We start from the raw sequence: 26,583 nt of genomic DNA, 5'->3' as shown, positions 1-26,583 counted from the left end.
GCTCTAAAAGTCATTAAGGCTGACCCGAAGCCAGCGCAACACAAGGTGCTAGAGCAGCTCTGCCTAATCAAGTTTCACAAGAAGCTCCTGAGAGACAACTACTGTCCACCAAGGTATACAAGTCTGCTGCTTTCTGAAAACAGCCATCTGTATTTGATACTGCCAAGAAACACAATATTGGCATTACATTAAAAGGACTGCTAGGATAGAGATTTTTGAAGATTTCATGGATGCAAAAGAGTGATAAGATCACAAAAAGGTCAAAGTATCTAAAGAAAATGGCTGGTGAAGGAGTGAAAGAAGCCACGAAAAAGATACTACAAGAAGATGGTGACGTATGATCAAATTAAAAGCCTTGAATGTCAAATCTAATCCACTGCCAGATGTGGATTATGAAAGATACTTATTCAGTCAAGAATGCCAGATACCAGGTGAAACCATCAATGAGTTTGTTGAGAGACTTGATGTTCTGGTGAAGTACTGTATATTCAATGAGTTTAATGATGAGGAAGCTACCCGCCTCAGAGGAATCAATGGATGTCTGTCCAATTTCTTTCAACGACCAATGCTGAAGGAAACTCTGAGATCAGAACAAGCCATCAAGGCTGCTCGTGCTGAAGAGCGCGTTTGTTGAGAGACTTGATGTTTTGTTGAAGTACTGTATATTCAATGAGTTTAATGATGAGGAAGCTACCCGCCTCAGAGGAATCAATGGATGTCTGTCCAATTTCTTTCAACGACAAATGCTGAAGGAAACTCTGAGATCAGAACAAGCCATCAAGGCTGCTCGTGCTGAAGAGCGCGCTGATAGTCAAGTGACAGACATGAGTCTGGGAGGCAGCTTAGGTGCATCAGCCAAGACCATTGAGTATATCAAGTATGAGGCTGAGGGACATAGGGTGATGTCACCACATGGGAAGAGAGCATTTTAAAGATGTGGACTGTCCTTTCCACACAAAGGTAAATGTCCTGCAGTGGACAAATATGCATCAGTTGTGGAAAAACAAACGATTTTGTGACGACTTGCAAAGTGAAGAGAAAAGTAAGTGCATCACAGCATGAAGACAAAATGGCCGTCTAAATGCTACCTTTGCGATGTTCGAAGTGCTTGCACAAGGGAAAGCTGTCACACCAACTAAAGCAAATTGACAACAAACAAAGTTGATCATCTAAATCATTGACAAAGAGCCCCTCAGTATCAGTTTTTATTGAAAGGGACAACGGCAATTTTACAATGTTGATGTTTACTTCAGAGAGGTATGCACATGTGGGTCTCAATTCAATAAAAAAAAAAGTTTATTTAGACCATTGGCCTATAAACAATATACCAACTTAGGTCCATTGTACAATAAAATTCCATCTGAACATGTTTTTTAAAGGAAGAAAACAAATGCATAAATAGCGGTCAAATTAATCTGATAAAACGTATAAAACACCTACCCATTTATAATATTCTTACAGAGGAAATATCTAATATGGTCCCAGAAAATACATATAACATCAAATACTAAAACTCAATAATCACAGTTCTGACTGCACTCATGAATCTCCCAATGGCACATGCTATGTCCAAAAAGCGGATTCCAGTTAAAAGTTCTGCAGCATGCCCACGAGTCATAATCCCATATTTAAAAAATATTGGGCATAAAAACTGTCTTCGCTGTTAGATCTTTAAGCAGTACAACAGAATGTGCAGCATATCACATTTAGTGTTCAAACCTCAAGTACAAATATCCTCCTGTATGATTCATTCTTCCTTTTACCATATCACTTTTCTTACAGGGGCGGAGTCCAATTCTTACTCTTAATAATTCTCTTCTTAGCAGCTGATTTGGTAAGATATCTACTTACGGACAACTTACTTTATTCCACCATGAGTTTAACATAAATTGTACAGATTTTTTCCCGCTTAAATAATGATAGTCACATTCATGAAACAGGTCTTTGCCTAGCGCTTTTAACTCACTCTGAGATTTCAATTTGTAGGTTCTGTTGGAGCAATATTACTTTCATATCTTTCTGTACGACATTTGTCATTTCTCCTAAGTCTTTGTTGGATTCTTTCAGGCCACTCACAGAGGCCATAGCCCTGGTCTTCCGTGCCTCTAAGTGTGTTTTCCATTTCAAGGATCTCTCAAACCAGACTCCAAGATTCATATATTCGTTAAATAATTCAAGTTTCTCAGAGCCCAGGTGCCAATTAAGTTTACTTTTAGTCTTCCCAAAGCAAAGCAACCCTAGTTCTATTCATATTTACCAAAAGTGTTTTACCCCTACAGTAATCTCCAAATGTATCTAATTTCCTTTGCAGGCCTATTTTTGTTTGTCACATGTGACACTAGTCGGGTGTGAGGAAAATATAGACATGAAAAGGCACCACAAACATTCAAACACTGTCCGAAGATCACTCTAAAGAAAAATGGGTGTTTGATACCATTCATAATTGACACTGGTGCATCAATAAATATCACGCCTGAGGAGAAGTATCAAGAATTATCTCTGTTACACCCAATTTACAAAGTCACGTGGGCTGCCTCAATGCCCTTATAGATTCAAGGTTTGTTTGTAGCTAAAATGAAACATAAGAAAACTGTGGTACAAGCACCTCTTCATGTACTTCAAGGAACAGCCACAAGTGCCTGTTTGCGGAGTTATAACACTGCTTTTGATATGGGACTGATATCAATGAACTATAATATGAATGCTCATCATGGAATTGTAAGTCAATTTCCTTCATTATTACACAGGTTAGAAAGCTCAACACAATGAAAGTAAAGTTACATCTAAATGAGGATGTTCGCCCTGTTGCACAGACACAGACGAATAGGGTTTTACTTGCAACCAGGTGTTAAAAAGGAACTTAATTAATTGCTGAAACATGATATAATTGAATGCTCCGTTGGTCCAACGCCATGGGTTTTTCCTCATTTTAGTAGTGCCTAAAAGAGACAGTGAAAGAGCTCTCCGCATATGCGTTAACATGTCTCAGGCCAACAAAGCGATTGAGCAAGAGAGACATCTAGGTCCACACATTGCTGATATAACTCGACTGAATGGTACGAAGTTCTTCTCTCAACTCGACTTAAATAAAGGATATCACCAATTGGAGCTTGAAGAAAAATCCAGGTCCATTACAACCTTTTCCACGCATATTGGTCAGATTTGGTGTATTCTCTGCTGCAGAACTTTTCCAAGACTTCATTCGACATGCCATACAGCCTGCAGGAAATGCATTTAACTATAGCCATGACATATTAGCTTTTGGAGCAACACAGAAAGAGCATGACAGAGCTTTATACAAGTATCTTGTTTGCTGAACGATGCAAGTGTGAATTCCACAACACAAGCTTGTAATTCCATGGCCATGTATTTTTCAGATGGGGGTTTGAAACATAATCCAGCTAAAGTGCAAGTGGTGTCCTCTGCCTGTCCCTCACAGGGCATTTCTATGTTAAGAGCATTTCCTGAAAAGGCCAGTTACTGTTCTAGCTATATATACCAGGCTTTGCTACGGTCAGTGCCCCGTTACGAAAATTTACAAAAAAGAAGGTGTCTGTTCACTAGTCATGTGAATGTGAGAGGAGCTTCCCAAAAAAAAAATCAAACCAAGATATGAGATTGCCACTGAAATGGCTTATTTTGATCCTAAACTTCATACAGAGTTTGTAGTTGGTGCTAGCCCTGTTGGGTTATGCAAAATCCTCACACAGCACAGCAGACAGCCAAATGCTCAGGGACCTCTTGTGGCATATACCAGCAAACGCCTGTCACACACAGAACAGGCTTACTTGCAACCTGAGAAAGAAAGTTTGGCAGTGGTTTGGGCTTGTGAATATTTCCATGTGTTCTTGTGCCGAAAGCCTTTCCCAATAGTGACTGATCATCAGTCACTGTTAATGGTGTTCGGTAATTCTATAGCAGAAATGCTTCCTCAAATTGAACGTTGGGGTTTGAAGTTGCAAAAGCACAACTTTACAATTTTACATCGTTCAAGGAAAGATCAGAATCCTGCTGATTATTTTTTAACAGTGCCATTGCAATGTCCTGGTACCTCATCTAAGACAACGGATGCCTACGTCAATTTTATTGTAAAATCAGGCATATCAGATGCTATATCATTAGAAAAAAATTGTCACTGCCATGAGCCAAGATATTGACATGTTAAAGTTAAAAGGCATTATTTGTCATTCCTCGTGGAACTAGCAATCTAGACCTCTCACTAATGACAGAGTAATTGAAGTTCAAAAATGTAAGAGATGAACTTTCAGTGACTCAAGAATGCCTCATTCTGCGAGGTACAGAAATTGTGATTCCCGAGAGTCTACGACAACAAGTGATCGATGTCGCTCATAAGGGACATCAAGGAAGAGTTGCCACCAAGAGAAGTCTCCATGACCGAGTTAGGTTTCTATATCTCGATGAAAGGGTAAAAAAATAATTAAAGACTTATCATACATACACTGTCTTTCATCTCAAGTCATCCAGCACCCTTGGAATATGTCAGAAATGGGAGAGAATTGCTATTGATTTCTTTGGTTCTTCTGATAATGAACTTCATCTTCTACTCATTGTTGATGAATACTCCCATTTTCGATTGGTAAAAGGGCTCTTATCCACTACACAAGAAAAGGTTATTCAAAAGTTAGGTGTCATCTTAACAGCATAGGGTGTACATGCAATCTTGAAGTCTGACAATGGCTCACATTTTAATAGTTGAGAATTCGAAGACTTTCAAAATCACCTCAATATAAAGCATCAGAAAAGCACTTCTCTTTGGCCCCAGGTCAGTGGTCTGGTGGAAAGGTGCAGGAGTACTCTAAAGGAAGCCGTTCAGCAGGCTGCATTGGAGAAGCTCAACCACAAAGGTTTTTTTGAACACTGTTAGAGCTTACCATTCGACCGCTCACTCGAAGACAGGGGAAAGCCCTACCTCTCTCATGTTTGGAAGAGTCATGACGACCAAACTTCCCCAATGGACCAACCTCAGAACTAAGAATGAAGGAGACATCCATACTATGGACTTTGGTCGCAAGCAGGGGATAAAATGTATGCTGACAAACGAAATCATGTAAAAGACATCTTCTTTACAAGAGGACATCGAGAGCTTGTCGAACAACACAGAAAAAGAAAGTCTGATGCTCCTTTTAAGGCTGCTGAACCATTTATCATCAATAACACCAAAGGACACATGATGTCTGCCCTGAGAAGTCCCTTACGAGAGACACCTCTCACTTTTGACATGTGGCCCATCACTCCACAAACATTGATGTAGAGAGTGGCTCCAGACAGACTGTTGATGACTATCTGCCTACTGATGATTCCACCTCACCTGTGAAGATTGCTGACACTTTGACTGCCAGTTCTTGGGTTCCTGTGACCCCATCAGGTAATGTGTTTCAGGCACCACCATGATTAATTGAAGAATTATAATTGCCTGTATATCTATGATCATCCGTGTATTTATTCACATTTGTGTATTTATTCATCGAATAGTTATTTATAAATTTTGAAATATTATAACTTTTTATTTAGCAAAGTGGGAGATGTGGTGTCAAGTAAATAAGGAAACGCTGGAACTCTTTTGGTTCCCACTGTACACCGTAGGACTGCGATGTAAGTGTTGGAGGGATGAGTTGAAGACAGGCTTAGAATGTTGAGTTCTGACCTACACGTTGCAGAATAAAGACGTGTAAAACTACTGTGTGTGTGTGGCTTGGTGATTGGCGAGTACCCGTGCTGTTAGGACGGTACAACCAGCACCCACATGACCCCACTCACAAGGTCCGACCACTACATCATGCATGTGAAGATACCTGCTCACCAAGCCACCCCACCAGAAAAACCCAAAGCACCATCAAGGCACTGGGTCAAAATATCCAAAGAAAACTGGATCAAGACCATACCAGGAACACCAACCCAACCACAGCAGGAACCTCAACGTCAACACTAATCTCTTCAATAATAGGCTCACCGACTGCACCAACTGCACTGCTCCCACCAGAAACACAACCTAGAAAAACAACAAATGACCCAGCTGGTACACGAACGGCCTCAGGTAGTCCAAGCACCACTGCAAACAACTTGAGAGAAAATGGAGACTCAACTAAAACACCACTGCAAGATCCACACACAAAGCCACCCTCAATCTCTACCACCAACAAAAATAGGAGATGCAAGAAAAAAGCCCCAACTCTCAGACTCGAAACCAGCTCCAACAATGGCAAGGAGCTCTTTACCATCGTCAAAGAGTTCTCCAATCCTGCAGCTACCAACAACATCATCTTCATCCAATCTCAAGCACTCTGCAACAAACTCTCAATCTTCCTCGAACAGAAAATTGTCAAGATCTACAACACACTCTACCAATAGCATACCGATACAAACTCCCCCAACCAGCCGGACAGCTCCTTCATTGCCAAACATCAGCTAAGCAACTGGAAATCAACAACTCCATACACCGCCACCTCCCGTCTTGCAGAAAGATTTGAGAAGTTAATGCCATTTAAAGAAACCAGTAGCGAATCTCAACACGCTCAGCAGCTTTAGACCCATCTCACTCCTGCCTTTTCCAGCTAAAGCCATTGAGAAAGCCATCAATACACAACTCCCAGACCACCTAAAAATCCATCACCTTCTAGACAGGTCTAAATCAGGCTTTCACATCAACTGTTCTTACAGAGACATCCCTCATTGCGACCATTGATGACATCAGAAGCATCCTCGACTGAGGAAAAACAGTCGCACCCATCCTCCTCGACCTCTCAGCAGTTTTTGACACAGTCTCCCACAAGTCACTCGTCAGAAGGTTTTGACATATGGGTATCTGCAGACTGGCCCTCAAGTGGATATCCTCCTTCCTCACAGACAGAATTCAATGAGTTATTCTTCCCCCCCTCCCTACAATTCTATAAGATATAATGCATAACATGGCTTCCATCAGGGATGTTTATGTCACTTCATCAGAGTTCTGACGCTATTTATGCTGCCTACCTACCCTAGAGATTCTCAGGAAACAACCAACTTTTCTTTATCCTCAATCAACAATATTTTATAGTTGATTTAGGAGGTTAAATATTTTTGGAGTTTATTTAACCGGATGAGGATTTTGAAAGAGACCACCCCCTTTTTACAGAAGATAACTAAAAGAGTGAACAATCCGTAGGTCAAACGTGAGTTGTTTAAATTAATTAACAGGCTCCTATTTTAGAAACAGAAGACTGCAACAAGATCAAGGCAAAGTGTTAAGTCTAGACTGGGGCGTGATAAAAGTTAAAAGCAATATGGTTGAATAGCTATCTAGCAAAAGGGAGCTCCTTATTACCACATTAATAGGATTCGGTTGTAAAAGTCTTAGACTATGGATCAAGTTGTAATGGAGTACCTGACAATTCAAGTTGGTCCAGTTTTACAGTTTCCACAATAAAGAAAGCATCTTTATAGGTGAAACCAAAATTATCTAGAATGGTATTTGTGCTATTTCCCTTTGCCAGTTTATATTCTACAGATCAATCCAGTCTACACTATCTGACAATCATTGTTTCCCATCTACTCTAGTAATCCAGGAATGTCACAAGCTGGCAATGTAACTGGACTTGTTTACCCCACACCCTGAAATTTGCACTACAACATATTTACAGTTCACAAAAGCAGGCCTCGACTACCCATGACATCCCTGAAAAAAAAGACTTGATCACCATTATTAATAGCATACATTCTGGTTCCCCTACCGATGTATGTCCTTTGGACAAAATCAAAGACATCATGGAAAGCTTTCTAATAGATCACATAAGAAATATGATAACTCTTTCCTTTCAAGAATGCAAAGTACCAGAAGATTGGAAAACTGCGCAGGTCATCCCCCTAAAAAAAAAAAACAATATTCCCATCACTCAATTTCAAAATCTAAGACCCATCTCCCTCCTGCCACAATGTGCTAAGATTATAGAAAAAATAGTCAATGCACAACTCATGGCTTTTCTGGAAAAGGAAAACTTACTTCACCCCACTCAATCGGGTTTTAGACCGGGTTATTCTACTGAATCAGCGGTACTTTACTCTACAGAATGCATCCGCAAGATGGTAGACGAAGGAGGAACAGCAGCGTTGGTCATGTTAGACCTTAGCGCAGCTTTCGATACTGTGCTCCATGCCACGCTGCTGTCCCGACTCTCAGATATTGGAGTGAAAGACCACGCTCTGGCCTGGTTGCAGTCCTTTCTCTCTCATAGATCATTCCAGCTGCACTGTCCACCCTTTAAATCATCTTCTCGTGACGTGAGCTATGGGGTTCCTCAGGGCTCGAGTCTGAGCCCCACCTTATTTAACATCTATATGGAGCCCCTGGCCCGCGTCATTGAGAGTTTTGGGGTGGGCATTGTCAGCTATGCCGACGACACCCAGCTCATGTTTAAGCTGACACCAGACAGCGAGAAATATGCCACTAATTTCTCGGACTGCATGAGTGCTGTAGCCACCTGTATGGACAACAATTGCCTCCGTTTGAACGGAGACAAAACAGAGGTGTTGGTGGTAGGGAACAATGCTTCAATATGGTCCCAGGCATGGTGGCCTACGGCTCTGGGCGATCCCCCACACCCTGTGGAAAAGGTCAGAAACTTAGGGGTTATGATTGACGCGGATCTTTCAGGAAAATCTCAAGTCAACAAAACCACAGGCAAATGCTTTGGCACTCTAAAAATCCTACGTACGATCATTGATATCATCCCTACAGAGGCCAGAAAAACCATAGTGCACGCGCTTATAACTCCCCACCTTGACTATGGAAATGCTCTCCTTTTAGGCCTTAACCAAAAACAATTACACCAGCTACAATGCATACAGAATGCAGCCGCCCGCATGGTATTAGGTCTACCTAGAAGAACATCATCCCAAGCTGCCCTTGCTAAACTTCACTGGCTCCCTGTCAGGGAAAGAATTATGTTCAAAAGCCTCTGCTATGTCCATAAAATCGCCCATAATAAAGGACCTATCTATCTCAGAAATCTGTTGTCTATCCATCGTCCCCTCAGAGAACTAAGATCTTCTGGACTGACACAATTCAAACTTCCCCGTATCTTCAGAGCCAGAATGGGAGGAAGATCTTTTCGCTACCTTGGAGCTAAGCACTGGAATGCTCTACCAGTCTCTCTGCGTATGGAACCCTCAGAAACGCTTTTTAGATCGAAATTAAAAACACACCTTTACCCACAATAATTACTCTCCCTGCCCTCCCCCCCCTCTTCTCCCTCTGACAGATTCAGTTAGCAGTTAGCGCGGGGACACACAGTTTGTGCAGCCATGCGCTCTATAAATGTTTTATTATTATTATTATTATTATTATCCCCGTGTTCATTTTAGAAAGGAGCTGGAAAAACTTTTCTAAAGAACACTAGATCAGAACGCAGTAAGCCACCTTCTACTCCCAGAAAACTACTACCCTTCCAGTAACTTTTTGCCTTTCACCTGTACAGCACTGAGCTGCTTTTTGGACAGGTTCAGGCTATACAAATACCAAGTACATACACACATGCACGAAAATCTTTCAATTTAGTCAACCTTGTGGACAAACTTTAGAGTTTCCATCATTTCTTTTGTAGATCAATGTGTTTATTTATTTGCATTTCAGGACAGATACGTGACGTGCTGAAGCGATGGTACCAGTCCTTTGCTGCCTTTCATATTACACAGTCCAACGTCTGACCCTGCTGTGTATAAACTCTGACCTTTGATAATTTTTAGGCTGAAAAAGATGGTCAAAATAAGTGCTTTCTACAATCTCCTTAATGTGAAACCAACGCCTCCCCAAGGAACTCAAAACAGCTTGCAGAAAACAGGAACTAAAATATCACCCAGTCTAACATCCTAATGAAAGTAAAATGTTCAAACAGATTTCTCAAGCTTATGAACTCTGATGCAAATGAAGAACGTGTATTTGAAAAAGGTGGGGAGCATGCCATAAACGAAAGTGGGATGGATGGTGGTAGGTTTGGCCCACCCAAGGATCATTTTTAATATGTTCTTCAGAGGCGATGGAAGAATGCAACAAGAACGGAGACGACAACGTTGTTCATGCATTCTCTGTTAGCAGGATAGTTACAAAATAATGGAACAAGAACATTTCTGTAATACTACACAATTTGTGATAAATGTGAAGGTCGGGGTAGTAAGAAAATGCTCACTATAATGCTATTCTAAATGCAAAAGAACTGCATACAAACAATAATTCACCAAAATAGAACATGGACAGTACAACAACACATGTAAACGCTATAGTAGAAAGAAACAGGGTAAGGGAAACAACAATACTAGTAGTATCACTTGGATAAGAATATGAGAGCTGGTCAGAAGATTACATTTCATGGAGAAAGGGACCTTGAACCAGAATTTGAATCCAGTGACAGTCATGGTCTTGATCAAAGGGATCGCATAGTATTTGCCAGAAGAGTAGATGAGCTGTTGATGCTTTTGGAGATCTGGCAGGTTGAGTCACTTTGTTGCCTCTAAATATCAAATACAACCTTAGATATTATGACAATGAACTTAACATGTCTTCGTGGACAAAGGACAATGTTGACTGAAGGTATCCCAGTTTATCACGGGCAGTGGAGTAAAGGATATCTCATCAGTGAATTCAAGGTGAACTTTCAAGAGAAGGGATTTCTTTCACACAAGATAAGGTGCCCATCGTGGAAAAACGTCTGCTAGTGAGGGAGGACATACATAAAACGGAGGACTTGGTTCAACTAAGAATAGTAGAATTTAATCCATCCCAACAAAATAATTCATAGCTACAATGGAGAAGCCGATCATGATGATGACAAGGGTCACCCAAGAAGTATTCGATATCAGCTATGATAATCGGGCCCATAGAATGCTAACGCTAGTAACTCCTAGCTTGGTATTTGTAGTTATATGAAGTAGGGGACAGGGTAATTTATGTAATTTGCTATGATGTAATTACTAAAAATTACAACAAAGTTCTGCAAAATCACGCAGAATTACGCAAAGAGCAAATCCAGCTTTTAGCACTATTTTCGTAGCGCAAAATGAATGCACCCTCGCATCCAAAAAGGACTCAGGATGCAATTTGCTCTATGAAAATAGCCCTAAATGCAACAGAGCATGAACAGAAGCAGCGACTCATACTCTGTTCCTGTGCTCTTGAGGTAGGCATTTTTACCCTAAATTACTCTAAATTATCTGAGTGGGTGTAATTTTGTGCCACGAGTAACACAAAATTATGGCATACACTCACTAATTACTATTGTCCTTTTTAATATTACCTCAAAGTTTTAAAACATAATTATTTTCCTTTTTATAATATAAAAAATGGCCTTTAATTCCTATGTTTTCTTAAAATGATGCAAATTAATTTACGTTGGAAGATGAGCATCTTTGTTTTGTGCAGTCATGTAAGTAAGGATAACCATCTTTCCCCAGAAACCTAATTTCTCACCATGTTTAATGTACACCTTTCGGACGGCTTGGAATTGGAGCATGAGCCAAAGTGCATGTGTGACTTGAACAATGGCAGGTCCTACTTCATGTGACTGTTTCGATATTCATAGACCCCACAAAATTTTTACCTAAAGAATGGATCCCAGGACACAAACGAAAATGTATTTAAATTGGAAATTAAAAATTATTTTAAGTATTTTTGGCGTACCAAATGTTACTAGGATACAGGATTGACACCTCAAAATGAAAGTTAAGGCAGTGGAACTTGGAAAAACTTACCTTGAAATATTTGGTAATCAGATTAGTTAGAGAAAATGGAGGAAATCAAGAAAACCAATTATGAATTGGTCCTTTGCCCGATTAAAATGTAATTTAAAATCTGGAATAGATTACATCCAAGCAATGTAGGGTGAATACATGTGTTGAAAATGGTGATCCTACCTAATTTCCCATTTTAATCCCTATCTCTTTATGCTGTATCATCTATTTTTATTAAGAAGATGGCAGCCTGAAATTTCAAGGTTTATTTGGACATCAAAAGCATGGCCTGGAACATGATTCATAATCCATAGTGAAAGGCGGATGGAGTGGTGGACTTTATTAGGGGCAGGACAGTTAAAGAGGATGAGACCCTTTTTAGCCATTGAACAAGAAGAGGATGCTTATATGGCTATTAGGGATATGACAACTCCATTTTAGATACTTGGATGTTTACATTTTCCAATATCCAACTTTTCTGAAATTCGAGAATTAAGGTCCTAGAATGGTTGCTGAAGTCCTGGAAAGAAATAAGTTGTTATTTTCGGATACCCTGTCTCTCTAAGTGCCGACCTTTCTGGGACTTGAAACCACACAGCCTGAATGTGGAACAGGCTATATGTAAGCAATGGAAAAATGTTACATGTTCTATTAGGATAATCAACTTACATACTGTTTCAAGATAGCTGCCGTACATAGCTGTCTTATTTGTATATGCAAAACATGTGTTCCTTTATTTTGATGATTATACTTCTTTCTTTGATTGTGAATCGTAACTTATTTTCTTAAGGGTAGGAGCGCGTAGTAATTAACAAACACAGTAAACAAGGCAGATTGCCAAAACGCATCTGTTTTATGTAGGGTGTCGATAAAATAAGCAGAATTGTAATCACTCCATGAGGGCCTGTCACGTTTGTTTGCCAGAAAAGATGAGAGAGCACGAGTCCACACTCATCGATGGAGGCATCTGCTAAAAATATTAACCCAAAAGTTACAGTAACATTATAGTTAGGTGAATATATACACAATGTGTACAAAAGAAGCTTGGATGATGTCATCAATCATGTCATTTTAGAGGTCATCAGTGATGCCATAAATGTTGTCATAGAACATGTCACAACTGATGTAATAGTTGAGGTCATAAGTAGTGTATAGCACGGGTGCAAGTTATTGTTAGCTCTCCTAACGAACTGATGAATATCTATTTTTTTGTTCAAAACAATGTTGTCACCAACATATACACTCAACTATAACAATACTTTAACCTTTCTTTTGTTCAGAGAATTTTTGGATTTTTTTTTTTAACATAAAGTAATATTTTAACACCATATGTGAAATGAAATCCACGGCACCCATGTCCAACAAGGCCTTATGTTTTTAAAAGGGAGCTCTCCAAGCCTTAATAAGCCCATTACTTATGATTTATAAGGGAAGGGGGTGGCATGGCCCCTCCACTTATAAACAAATTTCTGTCCCTGTGGTGGGCTCCTTAGGGCCTCTGGAGGTTTGGTTAGGGGGCCATGCAGTCCCCCTTCCCTTTATGAATTCAGCCTTCGGGTGGGCTTCCGGGGGCCTAAACTTAGTGGATGCGGCCGGGCCACTATTTAGTTTTATTTTTCCAGATTGGTGCATTTTTTGCAGATGTGTATTTGGGCCCAGGGACGGTCTCACTGGGCCCCCCATGGGGCCTAGTGAGCCAGAGTGTCCCTAACCTGCCCCCTTATACTATTTTTCTTTTATTGTTACAGGACAGGGGACTAAGTCCCAAAGTACTGTAATTGCTACAAGCAACATTTTTCTCATGTTACTGGCAGTCAATCAGAGCGCTCATTCCCACGGGACGGCCCCAGGTAAATTAATCTTCCTGGGCAAATCAGAGCGCTCTATTTTTAAACTCCACTTCAGCAAGAGTATCTTACGCCTCTCGCAGACCCAACCATCCAGATATAAAATTATTTTTTAACCTTAATTTCTCAGAAACTACTAAATGGATTTACACTAATTCCCCAAAAACTCAATCTGCAGACCACAATACAGCTTCCTGGCAAATTTGGTGTTATTCCATTTTGCAGTAGCCTGTCTTAATGAATTCTACGGAAAATGCATGAGGATTTAGCATTTTGGGAACCCCTTTATTCTATTCTCCTGCTTGCTGGACCACCCCGAAAGTTTCCATGCACAAACTAGTCAAAAGTAGCACCTTTTTGGAAAGTTTCATTGAGATTTGTCATACGGTGCTAAAGTTATCAGCAACACAAAAAACACTTCTCCTATGGAACTGCTGACCTAACTATAACTACCTAGTGTATACACACACACACACACACGCACACACATAAAACATTTTAAAAACCTTAGAAATTCACAAAAAAAAAAAGGTTACAGGGATGTTATAGTTAGGTGAACAATTTAGACACAAAATCACAGAAATAAAACAATTAGAGTTATTTCAAGTAACTGTAACTCTTGCCCTAAGATAACTATAATTTGCGCAGCAGCCATGCACAGTTTTCTCATTAATAGTTTTATTGCAAATGTTGCAGTGATATTATCAATGATGTTGTAGAAGATATCATGACTGATATAATATGTGGGGTAAGTAGTAATGCATGGAGAGGGCGTGAGTTAAAGTTAAATTAGGGCACAAATTATAGTTACTTGAAATAACCAACTGTAACTGCTGAATGTCTATGGTTTTGTGTGTAAATTGTGAACCTACCTATAACATCCCTGTAACCTTTGTTTTTTTTAGTATAAGGATTTTTTTTTAACGTAGTGCGGGTTTGGCTACAGGGCCTGGCCACATCCCCCGCATTCAGCCAACCCCACGCCACACACACCATTTGATCAAGCGAGGTGGGCCCCACGTAAATGGGGAGTAGTTCAAGCAGCCTCACTCCCTAGACTGGTTTCTGGCCCCAGAGACCCCATCTCCTGGTGCTCCGCAATATTAAGAAAGGCGAGGGGGCACATCATAATTGGTTTAATGTGATTTAGAATAGTAACCAGATGCCTACCTTGGTAGGATTAACAATTTAGTACTGATTTTTTCCTTGTTTAATAACTTGTTTACATTTCAGTGTGGACATTTTCTACTAATTAAATACACTTTGTTTTGTGTTTGAAAGAAAGATTGTTCCAGGTTTATTATAGCATATCTTTATAATTCCTTATATTGATGTGGTTTTTATATGCCATTATATGATATACAAGTCCTAACAACCTATTTTAAAATTATTTAATGTTCATTGAAGGAAATACCCAAGAAAAAGTGTTTTTTGCAAAGGAAAAATCCTGTGCCTTTATAAATGTATGAGGTAGAGGTTTTGCGTTTGATGCTTCATTATAGAAACTACTAATAAAATGCAATGCAGTTAATGAACACTGGCAGATAAGTTGTTGTTCTACTTCATATCTGGATTCCTTTCTAAGAGAATGGTTTTGATGGTGAAGGTGAAAAGAGAAAAGTTCACTGTATCACTTCCTATTGATTTGACAGAAGTCCAGAATAAGGTGCTCAAGATAAACGTTTTAATAATCAATCAAACCTAACCAGAGCTTTCACTTGCAGCACTGAAGACCAGATTGAGTCTGTCATAATTTGGACACATAACACGAAGATCCAATTCCCTGGAAAAGACTGTGATGCTTGGCAAAGTCAAAGATAAATAGGAAGAGTATGGCCCAGGAATAAGGTGCATGAACTCAATCACAACAGGAATGAATGTGCCACTGAGAAGTGTGAACACTCAAAGAGAAGACCCACCATTCTCGACACAGTTTAACTATATGGGTGCTAGAGGTCTTCATCAGCATGCTGGTATCTAAGAAGACTCTCTCTTGGGTGATTCACTGATTGACTGCTGTCGTGGTACTGGATACAAGAATGAGCAAATTCTGTTAAATTGTCCTTTAATAAATTCTATCACAGAATGATTAATGATGTTACATATCTGATAGTACTTAGCTGTGTCTTTTGTTAGCATGTACATGAATATAAAGGTTTAATAGAAGAACGTTTACAAAAGTAGTGGATCTTTGAGAAATAAAATGTTCACATGCACTTTAAGTAGAAACTAAAATTGTTTTCTTACCTCCTGCTTGATCAGTTTTCAGGTGTCTCCAGTGATCTGCAAATGGAAAACAGATGTTTAAAAGTTATGGAATATTAATAAATTACATTACTATACATTGCAACAACTTTCTGGTATACTTCCTCTCTTTCCAGTGGCAGCTTCTATGCTAAGGTACAGGAGCGTTGCCCCGCTGCTCAAAAGGAAAACTAAAATGACAATTACGTATCATTATTATCATTTCATTTTTCCTATTGCAGTGAGTGGGCTTGTCCATTGTGGGGCGTGCGAGGCTGACCAGAGCAGGGGAGGAGTGGTTTACACTCCCTGAGTGTGCATGACTGTTTGGCCGACCCTCTTGGGCCAGCCAAACAGTTAATGCACACTTTGCATGTTCCCCACCAAGCTGTAACAAACAGCCTGATGGGGAACATGCACAGGCTCCCTGTCCCCGTCTGAGCACCGAACCACATCAATCAGACCAATCACAATTGGCTTAGTGGAGACTGGGAGCCTGGTGCTTCCTGCTGTTGGGACTGGAGACAGGAACAAGGAAGCTGAAGACGACGGGGCAAGGAGGCAGCCAGCTGTTCCAAGGGAAGTGTTTCTTTTCATTTTTCCTTATTCTCTGCGATGTCGCACCAACCCTGTCTGGTAGCAGCCGCTAATGGTTTCCCCATAGGCTGAAATGTTTAAAGTCTATAGACCCTTGTGTGCTTTGAGGCGCCTAGATGTTTGGTTATGTGTGGCAAATTATCTTTCTATGGTGATAAGAAGCATACCTCATTGTTTCACAAAAACTATCAGTTGAAATTTGAAGCTAAAGTATTCATTTAAAATAAATAGATTTTTAAGGCACATTCAGCATTTTTCTGAAGAACATATAGTGCCATAAAATCCAGAATATCACTGGGATATTAAAATATTTACACCGCAAATTCATTTATTCCTTATTGTATGCCAAAATGAGAAATGTATTAACACAATATAGGGAGAGGTAAAAAAGCTTAAAAACACAATAGTAGTTATGTCCACTTGCATTAAAGGATATAGACTATATATTGAATATGAACTATTCTACTATCTTATAATTATTCCTTATTTGTAATTTATTTTGATTTATGATCATTTGCAAGACACAGACTTTTGTAAAGCACAGAAGTTACGTTTTTATTCAAATAAATTGGGTTTCATGTCTACGCAGTAATAAAACACAAATTGCTTGTTGAATTTTTTTATTGTTTTTATTTAGTCAGAGGAGTGCATATTGCAGGGCTGAATGTATTTTATTTAACAAATCCTTCAGCGTAATGTGTGGGCCCCAGTGGAAGCTACAGGAAGAAACCAGAGCAAATCAAGACACTGTTTACCTTCTGTTACTGAAGTGGTAGTAGGAGATCTTTAAAATGGTGGGGTAATACTTGCCCTGGTGTGTAGCAAATGAGCTAAGCAAGTGACCTCGATCTCTTTTAGAGGTTCTCCCCCCATGAATACTTAGTAATAAATAGAATCATATAACGAACTCTAAGTCATAACGTTCACATACATATACAAAAAAAGCCATCGGCTCTGGAAGGGTACTCATTAAGTATTCATGTCCTTTCATGGTTGCCCAAGCCAAAAAAAAAAAACCTGGTGATCATCAGAAGTTGACCTCACTTTTTTCAAAATGTGATATGAGTGCCCCACATGCCACACATTACCACCACTGTACCAGGCCAGAGCCAGCTTTTTGCCATTAGTGCTATTGATAGACCATGTGTGATCATTACATGAAAAATTACCAATAGGATGCTGGGGCAGAATGTTGCCATGGTTGTCCCTCTACCATATGCCAGAGTTCTCCTTCCTTATACCAAGAATGGCCTCCAATATGCCAGTGCCCGCATTTTGCCACTGTTGATCCAATTCTAGGAATCTCCTCCAGTATGACAGCACCAGCATTTTTCCACAGGTTCTCCGTGCCAAGAATCATCTCCAGTATGCCAGCACCATCTTTTTGCTGTAGGTATCCCATATGCTAAGAATTACCTCTAGTATAATAGTACCAAGTTTTACCTCCACTTCCCATTACCAAGTATTCCCTCCAGTACACCTGTGCCAAGTATTATCTGTAGTATGCCAGTGCCAGTATGTGTCATAGGTGCCTCTTATTCTACATATTGCCTCCAATATGCCAGCTCAAGTATTTGGCCTAGGGTCCCTCTATAAGCCACTCATTAACTTCAGTTTGACAGGGCCAATGGCAAATTTGCAAACAACAATATTCTTAGTCACACTCTCTTAAGTTCACTCACTCACACTCATTCTCTCCCACAATCATTCATTCATTCATTCTCACTCACTCACTCTCTTCCACTCATGTATACTATTATTCTGGCGTAATCATTTGTCAAATGCTCTCTTGCTCTCAGTTACTCATTCTCAGTGACTATGAATAACTCATTTTCACTTACTTTGCCTCTCTCACTCACAGTTATGCACGCTCAGTCACTTATTCTCACTAACACACCCACTGAATAATGTATTCTCACCAGCTCGCTTGCAGTTACTCTTACTCTCACTGCCTCTCACTTACTTACTGACAGTCATGCTCATTCTTACACACTACCTGTAACTCACTTTCGCTCACAGACATCTTCATACACATCAACACACACACACACACACTCACCCATACTTACTCTCTTGCACACAAGTACACTCTCGCCCACACAGCATAGGTTTAAAAGCATTTTGTTTTTACTTACCTAAACTTCCAAAGACGTTCCCATTCCAGCTCATGATGGTACATATTTTATTACACTAATAGTGAATACCGGATTATCAATCATTATCAGTATAATAAAAATAGGCAAAAAACAAGGAACGTAGAACCTCGACACCGTTAATGGTGAGCAGCCCCTTGTGCTCTTTGCACTGATTTTGCCACCACTGAGGCCAAGAGTCAGAAGGGCCAAGCCACCTGTGACCTCTGACCACCCCTACATGATGTCTATGATGAAGTCGCAGGATAAAATCCTTGATAAGATCAGAGAACCTGCAATTTTCTTTTCAAGTGTCTGGGGACTGTTTTATTACACAAAGATATGGCCCGCCACCTCACCTGATAGCTTAGCTGCGTCTTTTCTCCCTCCCTTTCTTGCTAAGCTGCGGTGGCGTAGGAAGGGGGGTGCAGCCCGCCCCGGGTGTCATCACTGAGGGGGTGACAAGATGGCAAAAATATGTGTTTTAAGCGCATATTTTTGCCATTTTGTCAAGCCGGGGGGTGACAATAAGTTTTCCGCAACGGGTACCACCTGGCCTTGCTATGCCACTGCTAAGCATTCCTTTGCCACAGTTGCAAAGAACTCTTTGTGTGCTGGAATAATTTTTGTCCAAACTCATCATTTAAATCTAATATACAGGACCCAGAAAGCATATGTTATTTTATAATTTGAGGCTGGCTCAGGGGTCACATCTGACCTGGGGCCTTAAGGCAACAATGCAACTGTGCCTTGGCCAATGTATAAAAAGTGCTCATGGTGGGGGAAAAAAAATTCTACTTAAAATAATAAACATTATTTTATTTTCGAAGACGTTACTGCCTAGTACAAGATATCTTACTCTTTACAGCCTCAACTTTGAGTGCTGTGACTTCAGTTGGTTCATGCAGATGCTAGAAGGAAAAGTGTTGATGCTACAAGACAGTTACTGTAATGAAGCCGAGACAGCAGACGAATGGATTCTCTTACTTTAGTATTTGAGAGTTAAATTGCATGCTGTCACTAGTATACCAGACTCAGCACTGGAAGAAGGAGTTTGTAGTGTCTGTCTGGATCCAGCACACAGTTTGCAGAGGGGATGCACTCCTCCCTCCCTTACAGTTCCTGTTGGAAGATTGCTGATGTTCCGTGCTGCCCTGAAGGATAAGCAGTGTAACAACACTTCTTGTTTATAATAAGTTATTACAAGAGAGCAGTGACCTGCTTTTCATATTAAAGGCACATTCGGACTCAGAATCTGGGAGGGATAAGAAAATGAAATACCAAAAGATTACATTTTCCTATCGTATAATAGAACTAACATTATTGCCCCTTGTTTTTGTTTTTAGACTAAAATTAAGTAGTAAAAGGGGTGCAAATGTCAAATTAATCAACTCAGAAAATGCACACACTGACTTGGAAAACACAGCCTGAATCCCCAAACAACTCCTACACAGAGTCCAGATCACAACCGCAAGACTCATACTCCCACTCCCTCATCGCCCACCCACAACACACCATACCTCAGGAAGCTTCACTGGCTCCTCATTCACAAGTGCGGTCAATTCAAAGTTCTCATGTACACATACAAAGCCCTACACAACACAGGACAAGAACAGCTGGGTACGCTTTCACCAACCCACCAGACACCTAAATTCTGCCTCACTCACACACACTCCCCACATCCACAAAAGCAAAATGGAATTCGCCCTTTCTCCTACATTGCATCCAAGGACTGGAAGAACATCCCTCAACACAATAGAGCCTCCTCCTGACATCCTGAGTTCTGCAAGAAGCTGAAGATGTAGATGTAGCTTTTTGTATAAACACCTGGGGGTCCACACTCCTACACGCTTGCCTGAGTGCTTGGATACCCTCTTGGTGAATAGTGCACTATACAAATCAACATAACAAAATGTATGTTACATGGTTATATTCTATAGGTCCTAATACAAAATATATGTATTTGTTGTGGTCACAGATGCTTAGCAAAGGCTTCGACTAAGCACCAGCCGCAGTGTTGTTACTTTCTTCACTTTATCCCATCAATTCAAGTTGTTTCCAATGTCCTACGAGAGGATCATCCCATTAAGATTTGCGAAGAAGCTTCTGTATGCATTCGAGCCACTTTAGGTTGACACCAACAGCTCTCAACTCTCCCTTTGCCTGCAAGGATGTTAGGGTTTCTTTCAGATAAGCTGACACTGCTTTGTTTGCGTGTATCTTGTATCAGCCACTGCTGTGGTTCCTTATCTGCAGCAGCAGAGGCCAAAGAGGTGACAAAATAAAATAATCCCCTTTATACGCCATAAAGTTTTATACTTCACTACTACAGTAAAGGATGACTTGAAAAAATGAAGGAACACTGGTTGCAAAGGTGTTTTGTCTTTATCATGACAGTTTTTTGGCGCGTAGAATCCCTGCGCCTCAGCAGCATCCTTCAAAATGCTTTATATTGGATTAGATTTGTGATCGCGCAGGAGCCTTGCAAATCTCCACACGCCCAGGGCTTTAAAAAGGTTAATCTGCTCTCTGGCTGTGTGATTATGTTTAAATGAATCACTCCAATGATCAGGGACGTCCTTAATCACTAATGAGCAATTGTTACTTTTACTCGTCTTTAATGAGCGAGTGATTGTGGGCACCAAAGTTAAACAGATAGACTTGAATCCCTCATGATCAATGACTGCTAGGACATCAGCCACCACAGATAAAGACTAGCACAGAGCTACAGGGCGTGGGGCATTAGATTATATTACATATATATATATATATATATATATATATATATATATATATATATATATATATACATACATACATACATACATATATATATAATGGGGTTAACTGCACGTTATGCACACAATAAGTACTCTTACAGCTAAAATCAGTAATGCCACTAATACAGAGCTGCCAGTCACGTCCTAAAATTGTATTACATATGTGGCTCAATACAATACAAATATCACACCAGCTTTGGTAAAGGCAATAGGCCTGGCTTATAACTGAAGGCCTCCTTATTGATTGGTAACTTTAGCCACTCAATTTCCAATCAAGTATGCACGCTTACATTCGCCCTTGCACTCACGCATCTATGTAGCCACCCACAGGCTCATTATTACATTCACACACTCACCCATCCACAAGACCATACTTGAATGTACACATTCATCAATCAATGAAGAAGCAAATCCCATTAAAAGACATACCTTGTGGTTTTGCCAATTCTTGTTCTAAAGGTTTTGCAATCACCAAAGAGCTGCAGAGTTCTTATTCGCTCAATGCTCATTTAGGGAATGACACCACAATCATACAAGATTTCTAGAGGCTTGTTTACTTCAGCCAGACACCCTAAGTGTGTAATTAAGGGCGATTGCCTGAATCCTCATTATTTCTAAGCGCCTGCTGGAGTTCACAATGTGAAGAGGGGGTTGAAATAGACCCCCAGAAGTGGCAGGTTTGAAGCCAAAACAAAATTGTCAAACTTCCCAAAACATTGCAGTCATGCCTCCTCACATCAACGTTCGACCCTGGTTATTTAAGTGTTTTATTTTTTAGAGAACAACAAGAGAAGTGAGACCACAGGCATTGATGGTAGTGCTTCAAGATAAGGCAGAGCAGACAGACTGAAAATTACTCTCCATGGGACCCAAAGTATTCAGGTTTGCAGAGAGGGGGACCCACATCGCAGCTGGTGCTACAGCAGGCCACAACCATGACAATAACTCAGTAGTGGAGCATGACCGTGTTGAACCCCAATGCATGAAAGGAGAATGGGCCTGCTGGCCCTGATTGGTTTCCTGCAGGGGACTCATCACACCCAACGGGCCCTGGTGCCACGACACCTGCTACAATAATTATAGCTGACGGGCAGGAAAAATCACCCTGGGCATCAATGCTACTGGAAAGCAAGGGGGGCATTGGAACAAATGAATCAAACATCAGACGTGTTTGTGACGCAGTCACCTTGGGTCTGGAATGGCCCAAACAACTTCCAAACACCCAAACCCAAGCCAGAAACGTACTCCTTCGCTGTTCTTTCTCTTTGTCCCCATTTCTTTACCCCGCTCTCTTTTTTCAGGTTTCGCTATGGAAACACATTTTTTACATGACATTTTGAATTACTTTCTAGAAACTTCAGACACAATGGATACTGGACAGTACTATTTCCAAAACGTTATTTACACACGCAGTTTCATAGGGATTGAACTGATTGGGATGCAAAAAGCTCTTGTTTGCTAAATTACCGTCCCAGGGGCTTGGTCCGTGAGCATCTGGGTAAATCAATATCTCCCTTTCCTCTGTTACCTTATCTGCCACAGCAGGGAATACTGCTCCCTAATCGCGTCAGAATTCATTCTTTCACCGCAGCATTGTTCAAGCAATCCAAGGGAATTCATTTAAAGAATTCCAAGGTCCTTCACCTTTCAGATGACCTTTAAATCCCGACCCCGCACTCCAAAGGCCTCCTTGTCTGTATGGGCCTCCACTTCAATGTTGTGTATGCACCTTTCTTGAACGTCAGATGCCACCTCATGCCCAGCTAAATCACACCTAAGGTTTGCACATTCATGTGCGACATTCACATTAGTAAACATATTCATATTTTGTGAATAGAGACACAACCTCTAAACCAGCTGTTGTACAACACGGAACAGTGGGAAGCCTCTCAAATTGAGACACAGTCTTCGAACCGGCTGTCACACAACACAGAACATTGAGAAGCCTCTCAAATTGAGACAGCCTCCAAACCGCACAACACAGAACATTGAGAAGCCTCTCAAATTGAGACACAGCCTCCTAACAGGCTATCGCACAACGCAGAACTGTGAGAAGCCTCTCAAATTGAGACACAGCCTCCAAACCGGCTGTCGCACAACACAGAACAGTCAGAGTCCTCTCAAATTGAGACAAAGCCCCTGAACCAGCTGTCGCACAAGACAGAAAATTGAGAAGTCTCTCAAATTGAGACACAGCCTCCAAACCAGCTGTTGTACAACACAGAACAGTGAGAAGCCTCTCAAATTGAGACACAGCCTCCGAACCGGCTGTTGTACAACACAGAACAGTGAGAAGCCTCTCAAATTGAGACACAGCCTCCGAACCGGCTGTCGTACAACACAGAACAGTCAGAAGCCTCTCAAATTGAGACACAGCCTCCGAACCGGCTGTCGTACAACACAGAACAGTAAGAAGCCTCTCAAATTGAGACACAGCCTCCGAACCGGCTGTCGTACAACACAGAACAGTGAGAAGTCTTTCAAATTGCATCCTCCATGGAGAAGGGCAGAGTGCGCATGACTGGTTTGGGCAGCCCCAGCGGGCCGACCAAACAGTCTTTGGACACTCAGGAGTGGGTAGGCACACCACCCCTCCCCTGCTCGCAGAGCAGCCCTGCCCACCGGCAACCAACCAAACATAAAATGGTAATAACTGAAAGTTATAAAAGTTTTATGTTTCTGCTTTTTGTACTGCGAGAAAGCAGTTGGGCGACGCTCCTCCGCCCTAGTGGAGGAGCAGCCCCTACTACCTCAGCCTGACTCTCTCATAGGTGTCACCTCCTGCAGTTTCTACTTTTCCACATAGGATCACACACAGCTTTCTCCTGTTCCCTCATAATCCAAATTGTATCTTCATTTTGCGACCTTCTAAATTATATGGAAACAATATTTCCAACTTCATGTGAAATATTGATACCTACTTCAATTGTACAGTCATGATGGTTTAGATATCATATGATCACCCTTGCACCAACCAAGTAACGCGCACAGTCCGGCACGTGACCGGAACACCCAGAAAACCGACAGTGCTTCAGGCCATACTAAAAGGCAATCAGTGCGCTGTATAAATACCAACATATGGCACTAGTTCTTCACGGATTATACAAAAATATAAATGCAGCTGTCAATAATTAAAACAGTATGCTAGTTCAATCTCAACCACGGGCTTTACTTTGCTCGAAAAACAGCGCTCATCAATTAAAAGAAACTGCGCTTGACACCAGTCATCCTTTTTGCTAGTTGCTATGCTTGTTGCATTCGGTCTGCTGGTCCGCAGGTGCTGCCTCCGTTGCATTACATTTTCTCAGTATAATTATGTTTTTCGCACGGTACCCATGGACGAGTAATCATTCAAACGAGCAGCGTCCGATGGGAGGAGAGCCACTCTAAATTACGGTATTATCTCAGAAAAAAGGATTCTGTTTGTAAGATATTCATCCATTTTGGCTCATGAAAATTAGGAGTCATTTTTTCTTGGGTGATTTTGTGGCAAATGACTCTAATAACCGTCTTTATCTCAGTACTATAAAGCGCGCCAGTGGCTCGTAAAGTCGTGCAAAGAATACAAGAGTTTAAAATGTGCCCATTACGAAGCAGGTGACGTTCCTGCTCTGAGCAGCAATAGATGGGCAGGAGATCTTCTGCATAATTACTTTTGGAAATTTTGACCAACATAAACTTAGTAGTACACAGTCATACTTTGCACCGTTCCTCTAGAATGCTCTGGAATTATGCAGAAAGGATGCTTAAGTGAAGGCCAACCCCCTGCAGCGTTCACACTTGGATGGAATTGTGCTGGTGTGTATTCACTAGGTGTATAGAAATTGGCCATAAATCATTTATTTTAATCCTTTATTTTGCGCAAACAGGTGGGCGGACTCTGGCTCACGGAGATAATTGGACAGCACATACGTCGAAGCAAAGCTGGCTCAATGCGGTTAAACACAGCAGAATGGAGAGGAAATTATTCACACTGGGTACTTGCAGCATCGATATGGCAGGGGGAGTGTTCGACCTGGCACCATTGGCGTGAGTCTCCCTTCCATTTTTTGCTGCTGCCTCCTGTGTTTTTGCTATATGTTTTACTGTTCTAGATGCTTTGGGCACTGTGCCACTGCTATTCAGTGCCACAGTGCAAGTGCTCCCCATTGTAATTGTTGTAATGGATTAGTGACTCCATGATTGGCTTATGTTGTTTACTTGTCAGACCCTAGTACAGTGCACTGCGTGTGCCCAGGGCTTGTAAATCAAATGCTGCTGGTGGGCTTGCATATACAACTAGGGGGAGATTCAGTTAGGGAATTCCAGAGGTTGGAATCATATATTCATACAGTTAATCAAGATAAGTACCTCTGAAAACCGTAAATTACAACTCTTATTTTTAACCTACAAAAATCCTTGTTATTGATTTTGGGCAACCTTTTCTTCTTGTTACTTTAAACCTTTTTTTTTGTTTGACATTTCATACATCTGAAGTCTTTTTGTTTCTTTTTTTCATACATGAAAACAGTTATATTACAATACATTTACATTTATATATACAAACAATACATCATTCTTGCATTTGCACATACGCCATAAATAATTAACACAAGTATCTTTACAAAGACATTTTTACAATTGGATACCACTCTTTTTTTTCACAAATAGGAATGAATTTCAAGAGTCCTATCGTTTTCACTGATATTAACTGGGACCAAAGCTGTCTCAGTCCTCGAAGTGTCCTGTTTTTTATGGTCCTATGTAGGGTCGGAGATTTAATTTTGCAGTCTCTTAAAAAGAAACAAAATTGTTTTTCACTCTACTGCCCTGGCGGGGTCAGTATTTCTTTTTCTTGGATTCCTCCAAGCCTCTATCTGTTTGCTGCCGACGCGTTTCGACCTTATGTGTATGGGACCAGAAACTTCAAGTTTACAAGCTCTTCTTCAGGGCTCTGCTTTTGTTTTAGTAGGACCTCTTATATATGTATCAATAGTGACGCGCCCTCGCGTCTATTCCACATTTGAAATTTTTTGTATGTTTGGTTTTAATATGTCGCCGTTGTTTTTATTCTTATCGATGGTGAATGCAAATAAACATAGGGAGACAAGAGGATTCTATATCTCTTAGGTCCGTGCTCCTATTATTTGGAGTATTCGGTACCTACGACGGAACCGTCATTTCCGGTTCCGTCGTAGGAGAGATAGAGCCCCAAGAGAGAAGGAGAGCAGCTGCCAAGAACATCGAAAAATATAACTTGAAAACAAAAGGTACCGAATGCATCACTGC

At 40.8% G+C, this 26,583-nt stretch overlaps 1 protein-coding gene and 1 pseudogene across 1 annotated transcript in view; one reads left to right on the top strand and one right to left on the bottom strand.

Moving 5' to 3' along the window:
- The window catches only part of CHST8 (carbohydrate sulfotransferase 8), a 1,263,676-nt gene that overhangs the window by 300,007 nt on the left and 937,086 nt on the right, over nt 1–26,583 (bottom strand). Inside the window, exon 3 of the mRNA XM_078669642.1 lies at nt 15,810–15,845. Coding sequence (XP_078525768.1) covers nt 15,810–15,845 — 36 coding nt within the window. The remainder of the gene's footprint in view (nt 1–15,809; nt 15,846–26,583) is intronic.
- On the top strand, nt 744–10,854 carry LOC144799243 (dnaJ homolog subfamily A member 1-like; annotated as a pseudogene).

The sequence above is a fragment of the Lissotriton helveticus genome, chromosome 12, assembly GCF_964261635.1.
Source record: "Lissotriton helveticus chromosome 12, aLisHel1.1, whole genome shotgun sequence".
In the NCBI taxonomy this organism is placed as follows: Eukaryota; Metazoa; Chordata; class Amphibia; order Caudata; family Salamandridae; genus Lissotriton; species Lissotriton helveticus.
The sequence above is the reverse complement of the archived record's forward strand: the minus strand, read 5'-3'. Positions and strand labels throughout refer to the sequence as shown.